The sequence below is a fragment of the Aquila chrysaetos genome, chromosome 24 (assembly GCF_900496995.4).
Source record: "Aquila chrysaetos chrysaetos chromosome 24, bAquChr1.4, whole genome shotgun sequence".
Classification (NCBI taxonomy): domain Eukaryota; kingdom Metazoa; phylum Chordata; class Aves; order Accipitriformes; family Accipitridae; genus Aquila; species Aquila chrysaetos.
In genome coordinates this window covers 6,203,789-6,225,710 of record NC_044027.1, presented here as the reverse complement: position 1 = coordinate 6,225,710, position 21,922 = coordinate 6,203,789, and the positions used below count along the sequence as shown (strand labels likewise).

Sequence of the window (21,922 nt, the reverse complement as noted above, 5' to 3'; positions counted from 1 at the left end):
CACCCCCCAGATCCGCAGCCTGCCAGCTTGTGCATTTTTGCGTGTTTTCTCACTAGGTTGGCCCATTGCCTTTAAAAGGCTAAATGCTCCGGACTAAATTTGGTCATGCAGCTCTGCATGGTTCCCTGGAATGTCCTCGGGTTTCAGGCTCCTCTGATAGCACCATTCCCCGCCTCCCACTGGGCTCCATTGGCTTCCCAGCACCCGAATCGCGGCTGGATCCTGTTATTGGCCAACTCTTGGACCGAGGGGTGTCCCCTCTTTATAACTACTATATCCCGGGCTGCAGTGATTGAGAGCTGCTGAGATTTAACACTTCAGCACCTGCTGCCGCTGGGGGAAGCAGTGTTGGAGCTTCGGCTTCTTTTTTTTTTTCTCTTTCCTTGGGTACCACACACAACCGCAACCGTGTCTCGCCAGCGAGCCAAGATGTCCAAAGTGGCCAAATATCGGCGACAAGTTAGTGAAGATCCAGATATTGACAGTTTGTTGTCTACTCTGTCTCCGGAGGAGATGGAAGAGCTGGAAAAGGAGCTGGATGTGGTGGATCCAGATGGAAGCATCCCTCTGGAGCTAGGTCAGAAAAACCAAACAGAAAATTCCCCATCTGGCCCGCAAAACTGCGACACAATGCTCAATCACTGCGAAAAGGAGACCAGGAAACTTATTCAGAGGGAACACTCAATAGACGTAAGTCACATCTCCCCACGCTTGAGCTGTTTCTGTGAGAAATGCAGGGGCATACCTGTGAACTCCGCTGGGCTGTTTTAGGGGACAAGATGGAAAACGTGAACCCTGAGAAAGGAGTGCTGTGTTTGCTAAGGAGGAATAGCTGTCATGTAGAGACCAGAGGAGTGAGGCAGGGAGCTGGTACGGGCACTCCGGGAGGGAACAGGGTATTTCATGAAACTCCAGTGTTACTCACAAAGCCAAAACCTGTGCTGGTGCCAGGGATTTTCTCTCTGCCTCTGCTCTAACATCCTTTGGCAGGGCTGGGAGCAGAGACGGTACTCCCAGAAGGTGGCTGGAGGGGCCGGTGCAGTGACAGCGATCCTGTGGGCTGCATTTCTTTTTCCTCTGTTTTTTTCCTTTGGAGATCTCCAGACTCTTGGTCCTTTCAGTTCTTCTTGTGCAAAAGCTTAAACAGTCTCTGGTTCTTGTGGAATAAAAAAAGTTTGCTGCTTTGTGGAAATCACCTCAAGAAGCAGATTTTGCCCCAAGCCATTTGTTTTGTGTTTATTGTTCAGTTAAAATTCATTCTTTTATTTTGATTTGGGTACATTTATCTCTTTCACTGCACCCGGCAAATCCTTTAATAGCTTGCTTTGAGCTAGAAAGCTTCATGCCAGTCCTTCTCCTCTTTTTGTGCCTTGCCGTAGTGGGAGCCAATCCCACTTCTCTGTAACATTTATTAACCTCTGCACTAAGAATATTCGGTATGTGCTTCGTGCGTGGGAGGCTGGGAAGCATTTGGTTTCCCTAGTTTTTCACAGCAAGCTGAGCCAGAAAGTGAAAGAAGGAGACTCTTCAGCTATTTATCTGTGTGGTCACAGGCAGATTTCATGTCCCAGGCTGGATTCGCATCTGCTGTGATGGGATAGGGCTGAGGAATATCAGCAGCGTAAGCAGAGCAGAGGCTTATGTGGATACCCCTCTTAACAGACTGCTCTGGCTCTGATTCCTTATCTATTCCAGGTCACCCAGCAGTACCCAGGATCTTCCAGCTGAGTAATTGAGCTCCAACTAGCCCATGAGCACTTGGAAATAGCTCTTTCTGGATGTTTATGGAGTTTGTTATAGGAGGGTCCTCTCCTGACCAGGGCCTGGGACAAAACAGGGAGAAAAATGAAAATTGCAGCTAAGGGAGAAATAAACAAAGGTTTATTTTGGAGACATGAACAAGGGGTTAAATTGTTCCCCCCAAGCCCGTCGCCTGGGAGCTTTCCTCTGGCTTTGAGGACAAGGCACTTGCAGTCTTCACCGTCTATATGTGGTGTTTGGCGTAGGCTAGGGGACAGAAAGCGCCATGCCCCTCGCCATGAGAGTGCTGGGTTTATTTTCCCACCGGTGGGCTGGTGGAAAATTTCCCCATGGTGGGCAACTGCAGGTGCTGCAGGACAAACCTGCCTAGAAAAGCAAATGCTGTTATGCAGGACCAGTTATCCCAGTGATGCTGCAGGGGTTTGCACTGGTTCGCAGGTGATCCCAGCTTGCAGCCAGTGCTGAGAACTGACACTGAAAAAGCTGCTTTTTCAGGCAGGGGGGGACTCTTGTGCTTGGGATCACTAGTGATGCTATTTTGTTTTTAACCGTTGGAAGAAGAGTTGACTGGGAATTGGATAGGCAAGTGTCCACAATCAGGAGGAAGGGAGGAAATTTGTATTTTTTGGGGAAAAGAGAGCTGGGAAATTGTCTGGTTAAACACTATGTTATTTGGAAGGTGTCTGAGTGTGTGCGTGTCTGTGTGCTATGCGAGAGGACTCGGGATGGTGGAAGGGATGGCATGGGGAGGAGAGGTGCCCCGAGAGAGGGTGTACAGCTCTGGCTGGCGGGGAAGGCAGTAACTGAGGTCCTGAGAAAAGCAGTCCTTGTGCTCTCCTTTGAACTTCAGTAGCTTCGGGCCGTGGAAGACAAAGCAAGTTGGCTGCCAGTCAAATTTGTCAGTGAAACTGGCCCAGTTAGATTGCATTGCAGTAACTGGATATGGCAGAACTGACTTTCTTCTTCTATTTCAATCCCTGGAGGCCAAGAAAAAAATATCCTCCACCCCTTCCTCCTTGGCATTGTTAGGACCTGGGATTAGCACCTAGAAAATGCCAGCTCGGAGCGCTAGCACGTCAGCCCATGACGGTGGTGGAGCAGGGCGTTTGCTCCACCATGGGGCGATGGGATGGGGTGGGATGGGATGGGATGGGATCATCGGACCACAGAAGCAATCGCAGCAACCAGCCCAGGAAGCCAATGGTTCCCTCCATCCAAGGAAACCACAGGGCTGTGTTTTGCTGCAGGATGGAGTGAGAACACAGAGCCATCCAGAGCATCCCAGGTGGCTCCCGAGCTCTCACCTGGCTGCTCAGAGCACTGAGGCCTCTGATGACAAATCCCTCTCTGATATCCGTGGATTTCACATTGCAGCAGGCAGCAGGGCATTTGTGCCCACCAACATAAGCGTTGTGGCTGCACACCCATGGGGGATGGCATTCCCCCAGCCAAGTGCAGGCATCACCCCGTCGATGTCCATCCCTGCCCCTCTCCCTTGATGGCTCCCAGCATTGTGCATCACAAAACCGCGCAGTGCTTGACAGCCCTGATTAAATGCATCGAGCAAAACCTTTGCAAGCAAGAAGCAGAGATGTGAGCACGGGAGGGAAGCGCGGGCACGAGGGCAGGGAAGGAATGGAAGGTCCTTCCAGTGGGTCTGGCCCTCTGAACATCTGGAAGATGTTATCCTGTGTCTGTGACGTCTCTTCAGTAGGGCAGGACAGGAGGTTAGATTCTTGTCCTTGAACCACAGAGAGGTTATAGGTCTGTAGCTCCCTTGCAGAAAGGCACTGAGGGTAGAAGGTATTAGGGAGTTCCTAGTCCAGCTCTGCAGTGGCACCTCGGGCTGTATCGTTATTGCTAAAACTCATTATGCAAAGCTGGGAGGTGTCTGGGTCGCAGCCCCTACGGTGCAATGGCTGCTCCAGCTCCCTGCAGCCTGTCAGGACCGGGGCCGGGGCAGCATCTGCGCGGGGCTGGCAGCATGCTGACCCAAGCTGCTGCACTTCTGTCTCCCCACCTATTTTTCCTCCTCCTTCCTGTTCTTCCCTACGTCCTTTGCCCCCTCTTTGTGCAGTAGCTGGTGGGATGTTGTCTGTTAGCTGGGATGTGCAGGAATTTCTCCAAAGTGCAAAATAAGGTATTCTAAAGGGAAAGGTTCAGTTCTGCCCATCTCACAGTTCTTGCAGTCATTGCTCTGTTCTTGGACTGGCTCCAGGCACCCCCATTCCCTTCTAAATATTGGGAGGAGTGAGTATATTTAGAAATATTGTAACTACATAATAACATGTCTTCTTAGTGATGAAAAGGGCAAACTTGGGTAACTAGGAAGCAGTTTATAAACAGCCCAAAATAGACATGAGCTTTGCCCTAACTTCTCTGCACTGGTGAGTCAAATTCACATCTTGGTGATGCATTAATTAATTAATCTTCATTTTGTATTGCCAGCGAGTGAAAGTATACCCCAGTTCAACAGTGGGGCTTGGGACAGTGCCTCTCTTCGGATGCGCTCAACAAGGCTTTCTTGTAGGTCCGGGTATCACGGGAGCCAAAGTTAAACTAATATTCACAAGTAGATAAATGAAGAGATGATTTCCAATAGCTCATGGCTCTTTACTGTAGCGGGCAAAGACATAATGAGAGAGAAATTCAGGTTAGAAACATGCTGTAAAGTTGAAGCAGTGGCATTAACCAAAGGGTGATTTACCTGGTGGCATGGCTGACTTGGTATCACTCGAAATCTTTGTATCATGCCTGGGATTTCTCTTTAGAAGAGGAAAAGCTGTTTGGGCCAGGGGTAGGGGCTCCGTGTGGGTGTCTCAGCGGGATGGGTTTCTCTGACAGCTGAGCTCTATGAGGAGATGGGTTTTGTGAGAGCAACTCTGGTTTTGTCCGGTTCTTCCTCTGCTGTTGGTGACACCTTCTTTAAAAAGCAGTACCTATGCATATATATACACCCTGGAGATACTCACATCTTTCCCATTGGCGTTCAGTCACTCCTAAAACCCCTCAGGGGTACCTTTGCCAGGAGGGACCTGGCTGAGAAGTGCTAGCCCGTGGGAAGGACCACCGTGCCATGTGAACCGCGCGTACCACGGGACCAGGTGGTTTGGTGGATGAGCACTCCTTAGCAGTTGCCATATCCACAGCAGGAGGTTTTACTTTTCAAAGCATGCCACAAAATCCACCTGCTGCTGTTCTTGGCTGTCCTTGGATTCCCACCTGGCCTCACCACAGGGCCCAGGTGGTTCAAAAACACTGAGCACCCGGTGGCAGAGGCAGCCCCTCCTTGTGCTCTCCTTCTCCAGCACCACTGTCTTCCCTGGGAATGGATGAGGCATCCTTCCCTCAACTTCACCTCTAAGGAGAGGACACTTGGATGTCCCAGTCCCATCAGAGTCCCCAGTCCTGCCTCCCAACGGGGCTGCACTGATTTCATGCTGCTTCAAGCGTGGATGGCTGGGAAAATGCAGGGAAATTGCATGCAGGGGCATTATCCTACTGATGGAGGGGATTCATTGCAGTGCCACAAAACCACTTCTTTTAGCAAGATGCTTGCACACATGGTGGATGTCTCTTTCCATGTAAGTCTAGGGACCAGCTTCTTGGAGGAGAAGGTTCTGAATAGGAGACATTGGATGCCAGCCAGGGCCACCTGTGCACAGTGCAGATGGTCCCTGTATTTTTGGCTCCTGAAGGTTGAGCACCCTTCCCACAGGAGAAGTTGAGGTGGCTCAGGAAAGTGTCTTCCAACACCTTTCCCTGTCCTCTCAGATGTCCCACTCCCACCTGCAGTCCTGCTCAGGCAAGACACCCTCCCTGTTCCAGGTCCATGCATGCTTATCCCTGCAGGCTGCTTTGCCTGGGCTGGTGCTCTTGGGGACATCCTTGTGTCCCCAAGCACTCTTCGCTATAGGCTGCATACAGCTGACAGTGAGTGGTGGGACTGCGTTCCTTATGGCCGGGTTTTGATGCTGAGGGAAAAAGCAGTGACCTTGGAAGGAGTTTAATTAATCCAAATGCAGCATATTTGAAGGATGCTGGTGCAAGAGGGCAGCAGATCCTACTGTCATGGATAAGGATTACAAAGCTCCTTGGGAAAGTCTCGTAAAAAGTCCTGCCTTCCTTTCTAACTTACTGGGTTGTGCGCATGTAGGCTTGGTGCTTGCTGCTGCGTGGTATTTAATCTAGTTACTGGTGGCTATATGTGGAGGGAGATACCATGAAAAGTGAAGATCCCTACCAACGAGCCCTTCTTTGACATGACAGAAAAACAAGTTAGTATTTAAATTTCTTATTAATGCTCAAAGCTTGTCATCTTTTCGTGAAAATATCTGGAGGAAAAAAAAGCTCCACTTTTAAATAGCTGGGACAGACTCAAGGGAAATTGCAAACAAGGGAAAAGAAGTGGTTGTATCATTCTTTAAGCATTTTACCAGTCTGTGACTAACACATATGTGTTTAAACTCTGCTGTTCTGTTTATCAGCCAGTTCTGTCGATATGCCAAGACTGTTCCTCCTCTCTTCCAAGAGCCTTCACCAATTCCTAGCTCTTGCCTTTCTTTTAACCATGCCCTGGGCAGGTCTCTAGCAGCCTGGGTGCCTGCTTTTCCCTCATCAGAACATGTTGTTACTCTGCCCAGCTCCTGGCCCAAAAGAGGTGTAAGGGGTGGGTGACACTGGGGCATCCTTCCTCCTGGTGCTTCTCCAGCAGCTCCCGGCTCATGCCAGGGTGGGCAGGGGACAAAGGTGTGGGTCCTTCCACCAACACACAGAGTAGGAGTGGAGCTGGCAGCTCCCTGGTCTTTACGTTACTCCTGTAGACGATAGCCAGGGATATCCAAAATAGTCATACATTTTGAAAGAAACCAAAGGTACTGAGTCAATCCTATTTGATCCTTAAAGGAGGCCACAGATGGCCTCTGCTTTGTGGCCCCTCCAGCCTGCTGCAGAAGAGCTCGTCCAGGAGAGACCTTTTATTTGTCACCTTTTGTTGTTCAGAAATGAAAACAGCCACTGCATGCGCTCAGATGTTTCATTCTTCATTTCTGAAAATGTACCAACCCTGTAACGAGAAGAATGAACATCAGAAGCGAAAGCTCTCAGCTAGCAACAGACAATAAAACAGACCTCCAAGGCAAAAAGAGAAGCAGGAACAATCCCATGACAGGTAACTGAAGGATCTGCAGTGTTGAGAACAGCTGAAGCAAGTGAGGTAGCAACGCACCCAGGTTTGAACTGCATTTCTGAACAAACCATGTGAGAAGGAACTTCATGGCCAGATCGATGTTTTTGTAACGCCATTAGGAAATGGTGGCAGAAATCTTGTTTTGCTGGGAGCGGGGCGAGTGGCAGCACAAAGCGTTCCCAGCAACTCGTAGGTCACGCCAAAGGCACGCTCTCTGTCTGGGAGATACGTGGCCCATCTAAGGGCACAAGCAGGAAAAAACGCTGAATTTCTAGTCAGTCTGAAAAAAAAAAAAGACTAAAAAGCTGAGTTCTATATTTACATAAACCACAACTGGGATGCAGATAAATCCATGGAAATGCTTGGACTGTTTAGCTTATATGGGCCGAGCTGCGCAGGAGGTTCATTATCTGTTTATGTTGAGCTGATAAATAGACATACAGAGGAGGAAAAGAGCTGGGATCCTTTACGTATCACTTTCTTTCGCAGTGTTATGACATCATTTGCATGCTAAAATGGTCTCGGTGACTCAGCTCCCAGCAGGACGCTGGGATTAACCAGTCATGTCACTCAAGCCCACCCTTTGCCATGGTGGGAATCGCAGCCTGATGGAGCAAGAGGATCTCACTTCGCAGGGAAGGAGGTATCAGGGCACTTGTTTTGAAGTCATGGTGTGGATAGCGGCAACCGCGGTGGACCAGCCACACCGTGAAGTGACATGAGTCCTGCTCAGTCCTTTCCTCTGCCCAGATCATGGTGCAAACAAGGTTGAAAACAGACAGGAACAAGAGCTGCAGAAATGCAACAGGAGAGGTGACAGCCTGAGGTCACAGAGGTGTTCTGGTGCATGCAGCCTGTTGACGTTGGGTTGGGTAGCCCAGGGCTGAGACACAATATTTCAGCAGGATTTACACTGAGACCTGCTGGATGCTGCTGAGGGCTCTGAGAAGTCCTGTCTCCTGGCAGGGGGACCATGGCAGAATGTGGACATGGCCAGCATGGGAACCAGCACCCACACAGCCATGAGAGCTGCCCACAGCAGAAAGGGAGCTGCAGTTTGCTTCCTTTCAGGGAAGACCTTCAGTTTCTAAGAACTAGAGATCGTGACTCCTGGCAAACCCTGCTTTATCTCATTAAGTGCTGTGTTCTGGGCTACGGCACCCATGTGGTGTAGGAGCGCAAGGAGCCAGTGCTCCTGTTTCTTATAAGCTATTTAAGAGTTTTGACCAGCAAACCAGCCCTCTGATTTTGGCAGGTAGGCACCTGGGGCTGGGGCTCATCTCACCTGCTTCAAAGACCTTGATTCTTCTTCCTACAGTGGCTGCCTGTGGCCACCGGTGATGCCATGGAGTGTCTGTGATGGTCCCATGGGCTGGCCGATGGGACCCATGGGAGACGTGTACCAGCAAGGGGCCTGGAGATGCCTTCCATGTAGTTCCAGAAGGCTGGGAGCCAGAGTCCTGCTTCTCAAGCATCCAGCCCCCATGACACAAGAGGACAGGAGATAGGATTTAAGACTCACTAGGGCTGAATTGCAGTTCTTCTATTCCTAAAAATCTGAGGAATGCTCTTCATGGGCTGCCCACAGAAAATGTGCTGGGCAGAAATCCAACCTTGAGGTGGCCGTGGTGTGAATCGCTGATGTTTACTGCCCTTTGCAACCTCTGCCGAAGAGGAGGCGATCAGAGAAAAGGTCTTACCTTGGGAATATCCAGTTCAGCCATGGCAATGCCAGGAGAAGGGGCAGGGAATACAATGGATAGAAAAGAAAAACCCCAACATCTAAAAACAGATTTTGTTAGAGAAGCAAAAGTTTCCATTTGCAGAGTATCCAGCAGCTTTAAGGGCTTTCTGGGAAATGGCTGCATGTCACTGTGGAAGGGCTAGAGCTATTCTATTAAAGGAAACCCAGTTGAAATGTTTGTTATCAGCCTTAATACAGCAATGAAGGCAAAGCAAGACAAAAGTCAGGGCCAGAAGTTGTCCAGTCTCTGGAGAACAGCCCTGCATCTCAGAAGGAGGTTGTTTTTAAAAACATTGGCCTGGGAAGTGCAAAGAGACAGTAATATTTGGGGTCAGAAAGGTCTGAGCAGAAGAGAAGGGGAATAACTGAGTTCCTCGTTAAAATAACAGAGTAATAGCTGAGGCGGGACAGGGCAGGAAGTTGTTTACATCGCTCTGGGTTTTAGCACATAGAGCATGGCCAGGGGGGTCATGCTAGGTCTGCATGTATCCTAGTGCTGGAAGCCAAGGTCCTTTCACCCTTGCTTAATGCCAAAAGAACCCAAATGTGCCAAGAAAGAAACTCTTTTGCTGCCTGGGAATGGTCCTACCAGGGAGCCTGTCGGTGCCAGAGCTCTGCGGGGTGTACGGGGGGTGCGAGCAGGGTATCTCACGACCCTGGCCCATGATGTTTGCTCTTAGCTAAGGACCAGGAGGGTTGCCCTGGCACTGCTGCAGGTAGAGCAATGCCAGATCCCCTTGTGAGTGGGTGGCTGTCACATAGACCTGAACTCGGCTGTCCTGGGCAAGCAGGGTCAGCAGAAGCCTCACGATCCCACTTCCTCCAGTGGTCTCTGACAATCCAGGTTTAGTAGCTCTCAGGACTCAGCCAAGGACACAGCATTTTTTCCAGGAATGTCCTTGGCTCTGAGTTGTCCCTGAGTTACTCAAAACTGGCCAAGGAATGGAGGAAAGGAGCGGCTTGGCCAGCTTGTTGTGGTTTAGCTTGGCTCCAGCAACCTTCTCACATGCCTAGAGCGTAATGGCAGTGGGTACCCAAATACCCAGGAACATCAAGTGCAGAACAACCTGCCTTTGCCCACTGGCTACCTCAACGGACTTCTCCATGCAGTGGGACAGCCTTGGAGGACATCCCTGTCCCCTGGGAGCTCTCACGTGGCTTGTGCCCAGACTTCTCAGCCGCCTTCACCTACAGTCACGCTGAGGGGTGGTGGGGTGCTGGTGCCTCACTCACAGTCTCTGGCTGGGATTTAGGGTAGCTGGGCAGGACAGAGGGGATACCGGGGCTCCTTTAGAGCCCACACAACTAGGTAGGTGACTCCAAAGGATGATGCAGATGCCCAATGTTAGAGCTGTGGGTTCGATCTCAGAGTCTCGTGGCGGCTCTGGAGACCTTTGTAGGACTCGGTAGCATGTGTAGGAAAGAGTGAAACCCCTCAGGCAGTGATACCAGATTGGCTCATTAATTATGGATCCATAATTAGGCCTAAACCCCCTTCTTCAAATAACCAAACCCAGCTTCCTTCCCTTGCCAGTCTGGTCTGGGAGACCCCAGCTGACCAACAGCTTTTGGTGAGCTGTCCCTCTGTCTCTCAGAATTCTCCCCTCATCCCTAGGTCTTCCTCATTTCCCTGGTCTCCCACCTCCAAAAGCCCCTCCGTCACTCAGGATTTGCATGGAACCGATGGAGCTTTGCTACTGGGTACCTGTTGCCTAAGCCATGCCCTGCCAAGAGATGAACTGGAAAACGTCCTGTTAGCTGCAGGAGGGCTATATTATGCCAGGGAGGGATTCTGGTTGTGTTGCAAGGAGCACAGCTCCAGGTGGAGAGTCTGTTGGTGGCAAAAGCCATGTGCCAGGCAGCCAGCACGCCAAAACGGCTCTGCTGGTGGAGTTGCTGGAGAGGAGGGAGGCAGTGAGTTGCAGGAAGAGTCATGGGCTCCAGTGGGCTGCAGTGCACGTGCAGAAATGACCCCATGTGGCTGAAATCATTCCTAGATTAATTAAGTTCAGCTGATCCAGTTGTCCTTCCACAGACGTCTGTGTCTTGGTTTAGGAGGGCCGTGCACTGGTGTAGGGCAGTTTGGTTGCAAGCGGTGATAACTCCTTGGTGCTCACAAGAGTGTAGGCACAAGATTTGTGCCTACAAGTGGACATGCAGCTCAACTGACTTTGCTAAATAGGTGTCATTTCCATGTGTGGGCAGTTTCTGAAGGCGCCAACACTTGCCTCTCGCTTTGTTCCATGTTTTCCCCTTATATTCCTCAAGAACAGACTTCCCCTTAGCTGTACGCAGGCAAGGACCGTGCCCCTCTGCTTGGGTGTGTGTGAAGCCTGTGTCCCCATTGCCACCCACAGCGAGCAGCAACTGGAGCCATCAGCCACGTTGGATTTTCCAGCAGTGCTGATGGTTGGGGTGGGCCTGATCCTGGCTCAAGCTTCCCCTCTTGTGCTCATGATGCTCTCATATCAGCTGGGGGTGGTGTCTCACAGCTGGGGGATGATATCTCACAGTTGGCTTCCAGAGGCCACCAGAGCTGCAGGTGATGGTGACATTAGAGACTGAGTCAGTGTCAAGCCTGCAGGTTGAGTTTACTATTTCTGGAGCCATTTTAACATGAACTGCAAGTGCCGGGTTGGCCCTGAGATCTTTTGCTGACAGTCCTGTTTCCTCCTGGGGTGCCGTCTGCCGTGTGCCTCCAGCTCACGGAGGAGCCATCCTGGACTCTTCTGGCTTCTCCCTTTCAGCCAAGCCCTCCTTGAACGCAGATGGGGCACAGCTCCCCAGAGCCAACACAGAGCTGCTCGGCAGCACGTGCACCCCAAGTCTTCCATCCTTACATCTTGTTCTTTAGCTGAGCCAAGCACATGGCCGGCGTGGTGGGGCAATATGTTCAGCCTGGTAATCTGGGCCATGAGGGACTCTTCCCAGGACATACCTCTGAAAATAACTGCAGGCTGATGAAAGCTGGCCCCTTCCAAAGACAAAACATTTCTTCTACAAATGCATTTCCATATGTCCCTTCTGCCAGGGACTGATCTAACAGCAGCAGCCAGGCCACAAAGTGCCCCTTCCTTCCAGCTTGGGTACAGGTTTTGCGAGTCCCTGGGTAACCCATCCTTTCCTCTCCTCTGCAGCATGTTCCCCTTTCACTTAGAAGCCTGCTTATGGGCACAGCGGGGTGACCAGCTGGGGTGACTGTGCTGAGCAAACAGCCAGATCAATACTTACCACCCAAGCAGCTATTTTCTACCCCAAAATGAGCTGTAGGGCTTTCAGGACAGGAGGCAAGAACCTCGCTCCTCCCTCACATCCCCACCACCCGCACTAGATCTCGGCAGCCCCTCTTCTCCACTCTGCTCCCACCCATCCCTGACTCGGCCGGCTGCTCCATCCCCAGCCCCATCCCTTGCTCAGCGTCGGGAGCGGTGCTGCGAACACTCGGATTCCAGGCAAGAAGTTCCCAGTCTCCTTTGCCTTTTAAGGAAACATCTGAGTGGGTTTGAGGGTTACAAATGCTAACAAGCAATGGCAATGCTCATTTTAGTCTATTTAGAGGAAACGGGAAGGCATTTCAGTTCATCAAAACACTGGTGATTAATCAGCCAAGTACCAGGCTGTTTTCATTAGGCTTATTTTTAAAGGTCTGACACGCTGTGTAAAAATATTCCCCTAATAATCGTGCTCGCAGCAGAGGGAATGGCACAGGAGGGGGTGCAGCGGCCCTGGTTTCTAGGTATCCAAGGTAAATATGTCAGCGCAGCGGAGGAGCGAGCAGGCAGGACTCAAGATGGCAATGGAGAGGGTACAGGGCTGGTGCTGGCCGCTGCAGATGGAGGCAGCCTGGCTGGTGGCCTGGGCTGCAGCAGAAGGTGCGCTGGTGGCTGCGGGTACAGCCAGAGTTTCAAGACCAGGAGAAAGGATGCATTTCCCTCTCTTCTTCTGCATCATCCTGCCACGCAGTTCCTCTGCCGAGCTCCAAGAGCTGGACCAATGTGCTTCATTTCCAGCCCGAAGGTGAGGACTTCTGCACCGTCACCAGTGAGCAGAGCTTGGGCGGGTGTCACCACCCAGGGCTGGCACCTGCAGTGGAGCTGGAGTGATGGGACACACAGAGCCCGGGGATGGGTGCAAAGGCAGGAGGGGATGAAGGCATGCTCCCTCCTGGGCACAAACACGGCCTCGGCCAGGGCCAAGAGCAGCTTCTGACCTGGCTTTAGAGATGTCGCCAATCTCTACCAAGGGATGGAGAGTCTCGTGCAGGCAGTGGCAGATGGGTAAGAGTGACTCTTGGCTTGAAACAGATCTCATTTCTTGCCTGGAAGTTTTTGCTCCTGATTCCTCCCGTTATGCTGATGATGATGGAGCTGGGCGCTTGCAGAGGGCCTTCCCCAGTGAGGACAGGAATGCCATGATCAAGGCAGCTCTGCATTAAATCAAACAGCTTGAACACTTCTTACGTCTTGCTACCAGCCAGCACTTTCTGCAATAACTTGCAGATCTTTGACAGGATCCTTCCAGCACATCCCAAATTTGCTGGACGCGCATGATCCCATAAACGCCACCCGTGGTGGCAGAGACACCCACAGCCAGTCACTGCGCATCCGTTGCCTTCCCTTTTTCCCCTGCACAGGGGCACAGCTGGCTCCTTTTCCCCTGGCTCCTTTTCCACGTCCTGCTGTCTGGCTCCAGTGCCTTCCTTCCACAGACCTGCCCCACGCCACAGCACCTGGACACATGGCAAAACAGCCGTGGGTGGAAGCTTTAATGAGAACAGCACTAATGATGTGGTAACAAGACATTCCCAGCACTTGCCACAGCAGCTTTGCTGTGCATCTTATTTTGCTCTAGTTTCATCTTGTTTGGAGAAATCCATTGCCTTCTCTGAGCATGGGAGAAGTTGCAGATCCTTCTCTCCAGGGTTTTCCTCCCTTTCTCCAAGATCTGCTCATTCCTGGCCAAAGCCTTGCTCTGCTTAGGCTCAGGGAGCTTAGGGGAGACTCAGGGCTCCCCACTGTCAAGTTGTGTGAGCTCGGACTGGGAAGGAGAAGGCTTTTTGGGGCAGCTGGTGTGGAGATGAGGCTGCTGGCTCTGACTTGAGGAGCGCTCAGCCTGTGGACACAAAAGGGCTGTAAAGCCCTGAGGGAGAGCAACTGCCTTTTCTCACAGAAACCTGCAAGAAACCTCCAACCTGGGACATCCCCAAACACCTTTGAAAGGCACCATTGGGCATGGGTGTGGGTGAACAGAGCGAAGCAGCAGAGTCCTCACCCCACACACACCTCCTGCCCAGCCTCCTGCCAGGGCAGACATGGCTCTTCCTTCACTGAGGTGCTTCAGGATCTCAATGAGCATCCTTGCACCATCCCAGCCCTGGGAACAGGGCATGTCTTGGTGAGAAGGGCCACCGGCTCAGTGCCAGAGGAGGTGGCATCATCTGCTCCCTGCAGCTCCCAGGACAGGGGATGCTGGCATCAGGACACCTCTGGGAGCCCCATCCCTGATCCTTGGGGTTTCCAGCAGCGAGGGGTTGTGTGGATGGACAGACGGGCTCTGTGGGGGTCTGGCATATGCCTTTCTGCTGCCTGTTTAGGTCTGCATGGGGGAGCCAAGAAATGTCTTAACTAAACAAACAGCTCTCTCGTCCCAGATGGCATCTGTTTATACGCCAGGTACAAACAGTCCCCGTGGCTGCCCCGCTCACAGCCAGGCCAGTTCTTCCCACAAAAAAAGCAGTCCCTGAGGGCCAGCAGTGCTGTGCGCTGGGAAGGCAGAGCCGCACTCTGCCCCAGCACGGGCACCACAAGGCTCTGGGCTGGGGAAGACACTGCAGCCAGGGCATCATCTGGAGGAGGAGGAGGCCAGCCCTGGCTGCAGAGACCAGGGTGTCTGGACTCTGATTTAGGGGTTCAAGGCACTGGGTGAAGCCACAGTGCTGTCCTAGTCCTGAGAGGGTCCGGGGAGCTCGTAAAGGCATCACAGCTGCATCTCCTAGAGGCATCTTTCTTCCTCCTTTCCCTGAAGTTCTAAAGTCCCCCTGGCAAAGATGACATTCACTCTGCCACCCTCTTGCCTTGGTGCTTCCTCCTCCTCCTGGAGCCAGCATTGCTGTCAGGTCGGCAGCATCACTGTGGTCAAGCTGAGGACACCCAGATTAATCCTGCAGCTGTAGATTGGACCCTGACCTAACCATGGCTCTGTAGCTGGGCTCCCAGCTAGCAGTGTCTCAGCATGTCACCCTCTGCTCATCTCCAGACAGAAACCCCACGGCGCCAGCTGGCACGCGGAGCTGAGCTGTGCTGCCAAAGCCAGGCACCCAGGAAGAGCCAGGCCAGCCGCAATGGGCAGGAGCTGCACGCTCCCCGGCTGCAGAGCAGGGAGAAGGAGGTTTAAACTGCCAAACCCCGACATAGACTTTACAGTAGGATCCTCCTCTGTACAGCAAACTTGGTCCCGGTGTCAGGGGTTCATCTGTCTTCAGTTATCTGTTCATAGCATTGGCTCGTCTCCATTGGGAGTGGAGGTGTCTCATATCCAATGTTCAGGGAGATGAATCCTGCCCCAGTGCCCTGCTCTTACTGCATTGCTATAAGAAAGCCTTGGTCCTGTGCCTGCATCTCTCCAGACACATGAGGAAGCAAATATGGTGCGATAAGAAAACCAACAGCCTGGAAGGCTGAGTGCACTGAGCTGCCATCAAAGGCTTTGGTTGCTGAAGCAGAATATGTCATAACAATGCTAATGGGAGACTCTTCCCAGCCCCATCGGCCATGGATGAAGGCTGCAACAAGGCATTTGTTGTGTCCTGGAGCTGCCGGTGCTGGTTGTGGTCAGCAGCAAAGCACAGGACAGGCTGTGCCAAGCGTGAGGTTCTGGTGCTTGACAAAAGTACCAAAAATTATGTGAAAAGGGAGTTCAACTGACAAGAGGCAAATGATCAGATGGCCCTAAGGCGTGAAGGGAAAGAGGAAAATCCTTTGCTGCCAGAGGTAGTTTGTAAGAAAATAGCCATCAACCCTTGGGGTTGCATCCCTCTGCATGCAGGGAGGATGTAGTCACTGCCTGAAGGTCAGCATTGGAGAGCCAAAAGCCAGACTAAGCTCCTCCTGTGCATCAAAGTCCCACAAACACAAGTGGCATTGTGATAATCATAAAAGGAAAGGCAAAAATTGTTTTCAAAGAGTGAATATACAAGGAGGCAGACAAAATGAAAGCACTGATGCTTGCCAGCCCACTAAGGAATGAGCAGGCATCTTGGCTGAATTGGAGATAAAAGAAGAAACTCAGGTGGTCCAGGGCACTGCTGCATGACTTCTTGGCACAGAGACAGGGAGATCCCAGGGGCAGGGAAAAGAGTGCCAGCTGCAGTGACACTGCTTTGCCCAATGCATGCAGCAAAATCTGCATCCTTTCGCAAGACCACCCCCGTTAAGCTCTTCCCTCCTGTGATGCCTTTGGACACTGGAAGAAGATGTGCTGGGAAAACACTGTGCATTACAAAGCAATGAACGCTGTGTCCCCATTTCCTTGGTTTTCTGCAGGGAGCTCAAAAATGCAAACTCATGTTAAAGGAGGCCTGTTTCAGAGAGCCCAGCATTGGGTGTGACTGCTGGATCAGCAGTGTCACCTGTGTCACCGGCTGTGGCTGCTCCCCTGCTTGCACACGAGTCCAGGCCAGCACGGGAAGGGTGTTGGGCTCTGGACTGGGCAAAGCTGCAGAGCATCCAGCTGGAAACCATTTAGGAAAGCTGGGAAAGCACCTGGGGTTCACAGAGGCACAGGCACTAGATCCGTCCCTGGTTAAAAAGGTGATTAAAAAGAGGATAACAAAAGGTGATTATAAAGAGGATAGCAAAAGGTGATTATAAAGAGGATAACTCTCAGGAAGTATGATAGGAAGGGGTCAGACAGCCCAGTCTGCTAAGGGACGTGCATCCTACAACTTTTTAGGTTATCGTCTGTTCATTGGGGATGAAGGAGGGCATCCCGCAGATCTCTGGAGGCCTTTGGGAAGGGACTGGAGGCAGAAGGAGAGCAGAGATGCCTTGGAGAGCTGCAGCGCGACCTCATCATGCCCGGGTCCTGCAGGCTCTGCCTAATTTTGGGGCACGCGGACGCTGAACCCTACCCTGGACTGGTGACCTCAGCTGGGTTAAACTTTCCTCTTCCAAAGCCCAGCCACAGGGTGCAGTCTGTGAACATGCGGTGGTAAATTGCTTGGGTGAGATGGAGGAGACTCTGGCCTGTATTCAGGGCTAAACCATCACAATTTGGAGCAGGCCACTTACCTCCCTGAAGAGTCCTGGCCACGAGTCTGTCCCCTGCCATGGCACAGACCCGATCCTAGCTGTCCTTGTCCTCCCCCATGGCACCTCCCTGTTGCCTTCCAGGGACCCCGCATGATGCTCTCACCAGGTTTCTATCATAATTGTCTGGTTTAGGGCAGCTCATCCCTCATAGGCATAGTCTAAGACCTTCCTGAGACCAGACTGTCCTGCATCCTCCTGTGCATCTTCCCCAGCTGCGGTGCTGCCCCGCGGGACCCTGTGGTTGCTCCTGTGTGACAGAGGTGCAGAGTTGGTGACAAGGAGATTGGGGTGGTGAGCCTGGAGGTCAAAGGCATCTGCCTCTGTAACACCTTGGTGTTTTTCTCTTGTTAGGAAAGCAGATCGAGCGAGAAGAATAAGGGAGCCAAGAATGAAGAAGAAAAGGGAAAGGAAGCTCCTTCCAAAGACCTGGCCCGGAAACGAGATACAAAAGTGGGGAAAGACTCTAAAAAGGAAGAAGGTGTTCAGAAAACAGACCCAAAAGTTAAAACTGAGGCTGAGACCAAGACCAAAGAGGAGAAGGCTATCAACGATAAAGTCAAGGCCATGGAGAAAAAACTGATGGGGAAGGACAAAAAGGAGGAAGAGAAGGGTTCAGCATTAAAGAAGGATGCAGGCAAGGATAAAAAGGAGGAAGAGAAGGGCTCAGTGTTGAAGAAAGATGCAGGGAAGGATAAAAAGGAGGAAGAGAAGGGCTCAGTGTTGAAGAAAGATGCAGGGAAGGATAAAAAGGAAGAAGAGAAGGGTTCAGCAGCAAAGAAGGAGACAGGGAAGGAGAAAAAGGAAGAAGAAAAGGGTTCAGCATTGAAGAAGGGCACAGGGAAGGACAAAAAGGAGGAAGAGAAGAGTTCAGGATCAAAGAAACAGACAGAAAAGGACAGAAAAGGAGAAGATAAGAAAGAAAAAGACAAAAAAGAAGAGGAAAAGAGTTCAGCTTTGAAAAAATCAAAGGCAGATGAGAAGGAGAAATCCCAGCCAGAGGCAGAAAAGGCAGTGGAGGAGAAACAGGAGGCCAAGGTGGCAGCCGAGAGCAGCCCCTCCAAGCCCACAACTGGCAGCTCCTCGGATCAGGCCAAGGATGACGAAGCCTCCAGCATTTTCGATGAGCTCATCGAGAAGGTGAAGAACAACGACGCCGAGGTCACCGAAGTGAACGTGAACAACTCGGACTGCATCAACAACGAGACCCTGGTGCGCTTCACCGAGGCCCTGGAGTTCAACACCGTGGTCAAGCTGTTCGCCTTGGCCAACACCCGTGCCGACGACCATGTGGCCTTCGCCATCGCCATCATGCTGAAGTCCAACAAGGTGCTGACGAGCATCAACCTGGACTCCAACCACATCACGGGCAAGGGCATCCTGGCCATTTTCCGGGCGCTTCTGCAGAACAACACGCTGACGGAGCTGCGTTTCCACAACCAGCGGCACATCTGCGGGGGGAAGACAGAGATGGAGATCGCGAAACTCCTGAAGGAAAACACCACGCTCCTGAAGCTGGGCTACCACTTTGAGCTCGCCGGACCACGTATGACTGTCACCAACCTGCTGAGCCGAAACATGGACAAACAGAGGCAGAAACGCCTCCAGGAGCAGAAACTGGCACAGGAGCGCGGGGAGAAGAAAGACCTCCTGGAGGTGCCCAAGCCTGGAGCCCTGCCGAAGGGGTCCCCCAAGCCATCCCCACAGCCATCCCCCAAGGCTTCCCCCAAAAGTTCTCCCAAGAAAGGGGGGGTGCCCGCCGCACCGCCCCCACCTCCTCCTCCGCTCGCCCCACCGCTGATCAACGAGAACCTGAGGAACTCACTCTCCCCGGCCACGCAGAGGAAGTTGGGAGACCGAGTGCTGCCAGTCCAGGAGAAGAACTCGCGGGACCAGCTCCTGGCGGCTATCCGTTCCAGCAACCTCAAACAGCTCAAGAAGGCAAGTGCAGGGCTGTGGTGGGGTCCACCCACGGGGTTAGTCTGTGGGCTGAGATCTGAGGTCACGTCTGTTGTCACTTGGGTAGTGGAGAGGTGAGGGCTGTCCTTCTACAGTGCAGGGTACAGAGCAGGGTGTCCGTGGTCCCAACCCCTGCGCAGAGCACGTGGCAGGGGCTGATCCATCCTTTGCTGAGCACACGGGCTGGGCAGATCCATCCTTTTGCACCATCCCGTGCAGAGCAGGTGGGGCCAGCAGATCCATACCTTGGCAGAGCATCCAACAGGAGAAGATTCATCCCTGGGCAGAAAGCATGAAAGGGGCAGATCCATCCTTTGGAAGAGCCCCTGGGGTGGGCAGATCCACCTCATTCCAGCAGTCAGGTTTGGCTCCAGGGTTTGGGACACAAGGAAGAAGCCAGCTGTAACCTATAACCCCAGGGGATGGAAATCCAGGACTTCCTCATGCAGAAAAGGAGCGGTGCTTAGCCGCAGCGAGGGAGGCTCACACGCACCCACGTGGACCAGTGTCCCAGCAGGCAAGAGCACGCAGGCAGCGGGTCCTCAAAGGCAGCGGCTCACCGAGCTCTTGCTGCCACATTGGCGTGGCCGAGCCCGCACCCCTGGGGGTGGGACGTAGCCCAGGGTGGTCGGAGAGGCTGTGTCTCCAACGTTGGTCCCAGCATGATGCCTTGAAACATCTCACTCGCCCCAGGTGGTTTGTGTCCCTGGCCGGGCTGCCCTAAAGCTGGAGCGTGGGGACAACCAGCCTGGCCAAGAGGAAGAGACGTCCCTGGAGCGCTGAGCAGCCCCAGCAGCAACGGAGAGAGGGGCCCAGCTCCACCGCGGCGGGTCTGCACAGGGCCCCCGGGCCGTTCCAGCATCCCCTTTCATTGCTCCCTGCTCCCCCCAGTAACGGGGTGTCTTCTCCGGCAGGTGGAGGTACCGAAGCTGCTGCAGTAGGGAGCGGGACGGCTTTCCTCCCGCAGCCCAACGTGGCAGACCCCAGGACACTCGCCTTTCTCGTGACTGTTTCCATGACAAGCCCTTTGGGACCCTGCAGTGACCGACACCAAGGAGCAGCGATCTCTCTGGGATGGATGGAGGAAGGGCCGGGCCCAAGGAGGGCCAGCACGGTCATTCGATGCGGTGCGGGAGGAAGACGTTGTATTTATTATTTTTACGGTTGTGAAGCCTTCAAGCTCTTTCTTTTGCCAGCACCGTGCCCTGCTCTGTCCGGCTGCCTGGAGACGCCAAGGATAGAAGAGGCGGCTGCAGAGCTGGTCCTTATGGGAAACTCCCCTCAGAGTGCACCGAAGGAGATTGGCACCCTCCATCCCGGCTTGCCGGCAGGGCCACCGAGGTGGTCCAGCCTGTGGCAAGCAGAGGCACCGTCCCAGCCTCGCTTTTCGGAGGGGCAGGGGACAGCCAGGCCATCGTCACGGCTTGCCTCCCCACGGGGTCTCCGGGTGGCCGGGAGAGTTACGGGGAGCAGGCACGGCGGGTAGGGTGCCGGCTCACAGGGTACAGGCTCGATGTCGGGAGGAATTGGCGGGGGGATCGGAGAAGGGAGCAGCTGGGAAGAGAGGGGGGACGGGGCCATTGGGGAGACGGGGCAGGAGGTGGAGCCAGGGCTAGAGCAGGGGGTCTGGGGCACCGCGTGCACCCCTGCAGCCGTGCTTGGGGACCGCTGGAGCCGCCAGGGCGCTTTATGCTGTAGCCCGGCCCATCCAGGAGCATTTTTTAATTTTGGCTTTTCAGCCCAATTTAGGTTTGGGGGGGGGTCGGGTCCCTTTTCTTGACCCACCACCTTCCTGACCCCACACCTGACCGCGCCACTTGCCCCCCATGTGGAAACAAAATTCTCCCCCGGGCGGGGCGGGGAGGACACAAGAGCAAGGGTGCCACCAGCAGCCCTGCACACACCTCCACCCGTGGGCACGGGGCTGGGCAGGGATGTTGCCTCCCCCCAAAATGGGTTTTGGGGGCCACGCGATGTGCCTCCAACCCCCTGCCCCCCCCCCCCCCCCCCCCGCGCCTTCCCAGCGTGAAGCCTCGTTCGCGATTTGTACGACTGCGGCCACTGCATCAGCAATAAAGCTCACCCAACGCTTCCCCCGCCTCGGGGACCGTTCTGCACCCCGGGGTCCCCAGGAGCAGTGACACGGCGGGAGGGGTGCAGGAAATGGGCTCGCCCCCCCCCCATGCCTGGGGCAGCTCTCGCCTCTCCCCGCACCCACGGCCACACCATAGGGCCACCTGAACTGAGTGCACTGGGGCCATCCCGAACCATGCAGCCACCCCAAACTGGGCGCGCTGGGACCACTCAGACACCCTGACCCGGGTGTCCCTGGTCACCCACCCACCCAGAACCCCCCAAACGGGGCACCCTGCTGCTGCTGGACACCCACAACCGGGCACCCTGGAGCCACGCAGAGACCCCCCAAACCGCCGGGGTCCCCCAGAACTGGGCACCCCGGGGCTGCCCCAGGGTCACCCCCAAACCGCCGGGGTCACCCAGAACTCCACTGGGGGCTCTCCAAGGCCCACCGTTCCCCGGGTGGGACCCACCATTCCGGGGGCTGGATTCGGGGTGCAGGCGGGCACCTGGGTGACCCCCGGGGGGGGGTCCCCACTGGCTCGGGGACACTCCTCCCCCCCCCCCACGGCGACAGGCTGCGAGGCCGAGCCGCGGCTCCCGAAACCGGGTGAAATGCCGGTATTTGGGCATTTTGCGGGAGGGCATCGCGCCTCCCGTGCCGTGCCCCCCCCCCCCGCGCTCCCGCCGCTGCGGGCACCCACCGCTCAGCCGGGAGGGGACGGGGCGGCGGGGCGGGGAGGAGCGCGGTGCCCCGGGGGTGCCGCGGAGCGCGATGGGGCTGTTTGGGGACCCCTGGGGTGCTCTGCCCCGGGCGGCCCCCAGAGCCACAGCCCCCCCCCCGGTGCGGGCAGCCGGGAGCCAGCGGGGACCCCCAACCGGGAACCG

General features: G+C 54.0%; 1 protein-coding gene across 2 annotated transcripts; it reads left to right on the top strand.

Moving 5' to 3' along the window:
* The first annotated feature begins 288 nt into the window (after positions 1-288).
* Positions 289-21,050, top strand: LMOD1 (leiomodin 1). Of its 2 annotated transcripts, XM_030000514.2 has the most exons (4): positions 289-690; positions 17,354-17,636; positions 17,688-18,940; positions 19,873-21,050. In XM_030000514.2, exons 1-4 carry the CDS (start codon positions 430-432, stop codon positions 19,897-19,899), a joined length of 1,824 nt encoding a protein of 607 aa, XP_029856374.1. In that variant the 5' UTR covers positions 289-429; the 3' UTR covers positions 19,900-21,050. The 2 variants fall into 2 exon arrangements, with proteins under 2 accessions (XP_029856374.1, XP_029856373.1); XM_030000513.2 differs by having other exon boundaries at positions 290-690; positions 17,354-18,940.
* The last annotated feature ends 872 nt before the right edge of the window (positions 21,051-21,922 follow it).

Coding starts and splice junctions, on each gene's coding strand:
- LMOD1 (XM_030000513.2), top strand. CDS start 430: ATGTCCAAAGTGGCCAAATATCGGCGACAAGTTAGTGAAGATCCAGAT. Junction 691..17,353: donor AGAGGGAACACTCAATAGAC/GTAAGTCACATC, acceptor TTCTCTTGTTAG/GAAAGCAGATCGAGCGAGAA. Junction 18,941..19,872: donor ACCTCAAACAGCTCAAGAAG/GCAAGTGCAGGG, acceptor CTTCTCCGGCAG/GTGGAGGTACCGAAGCTGCT.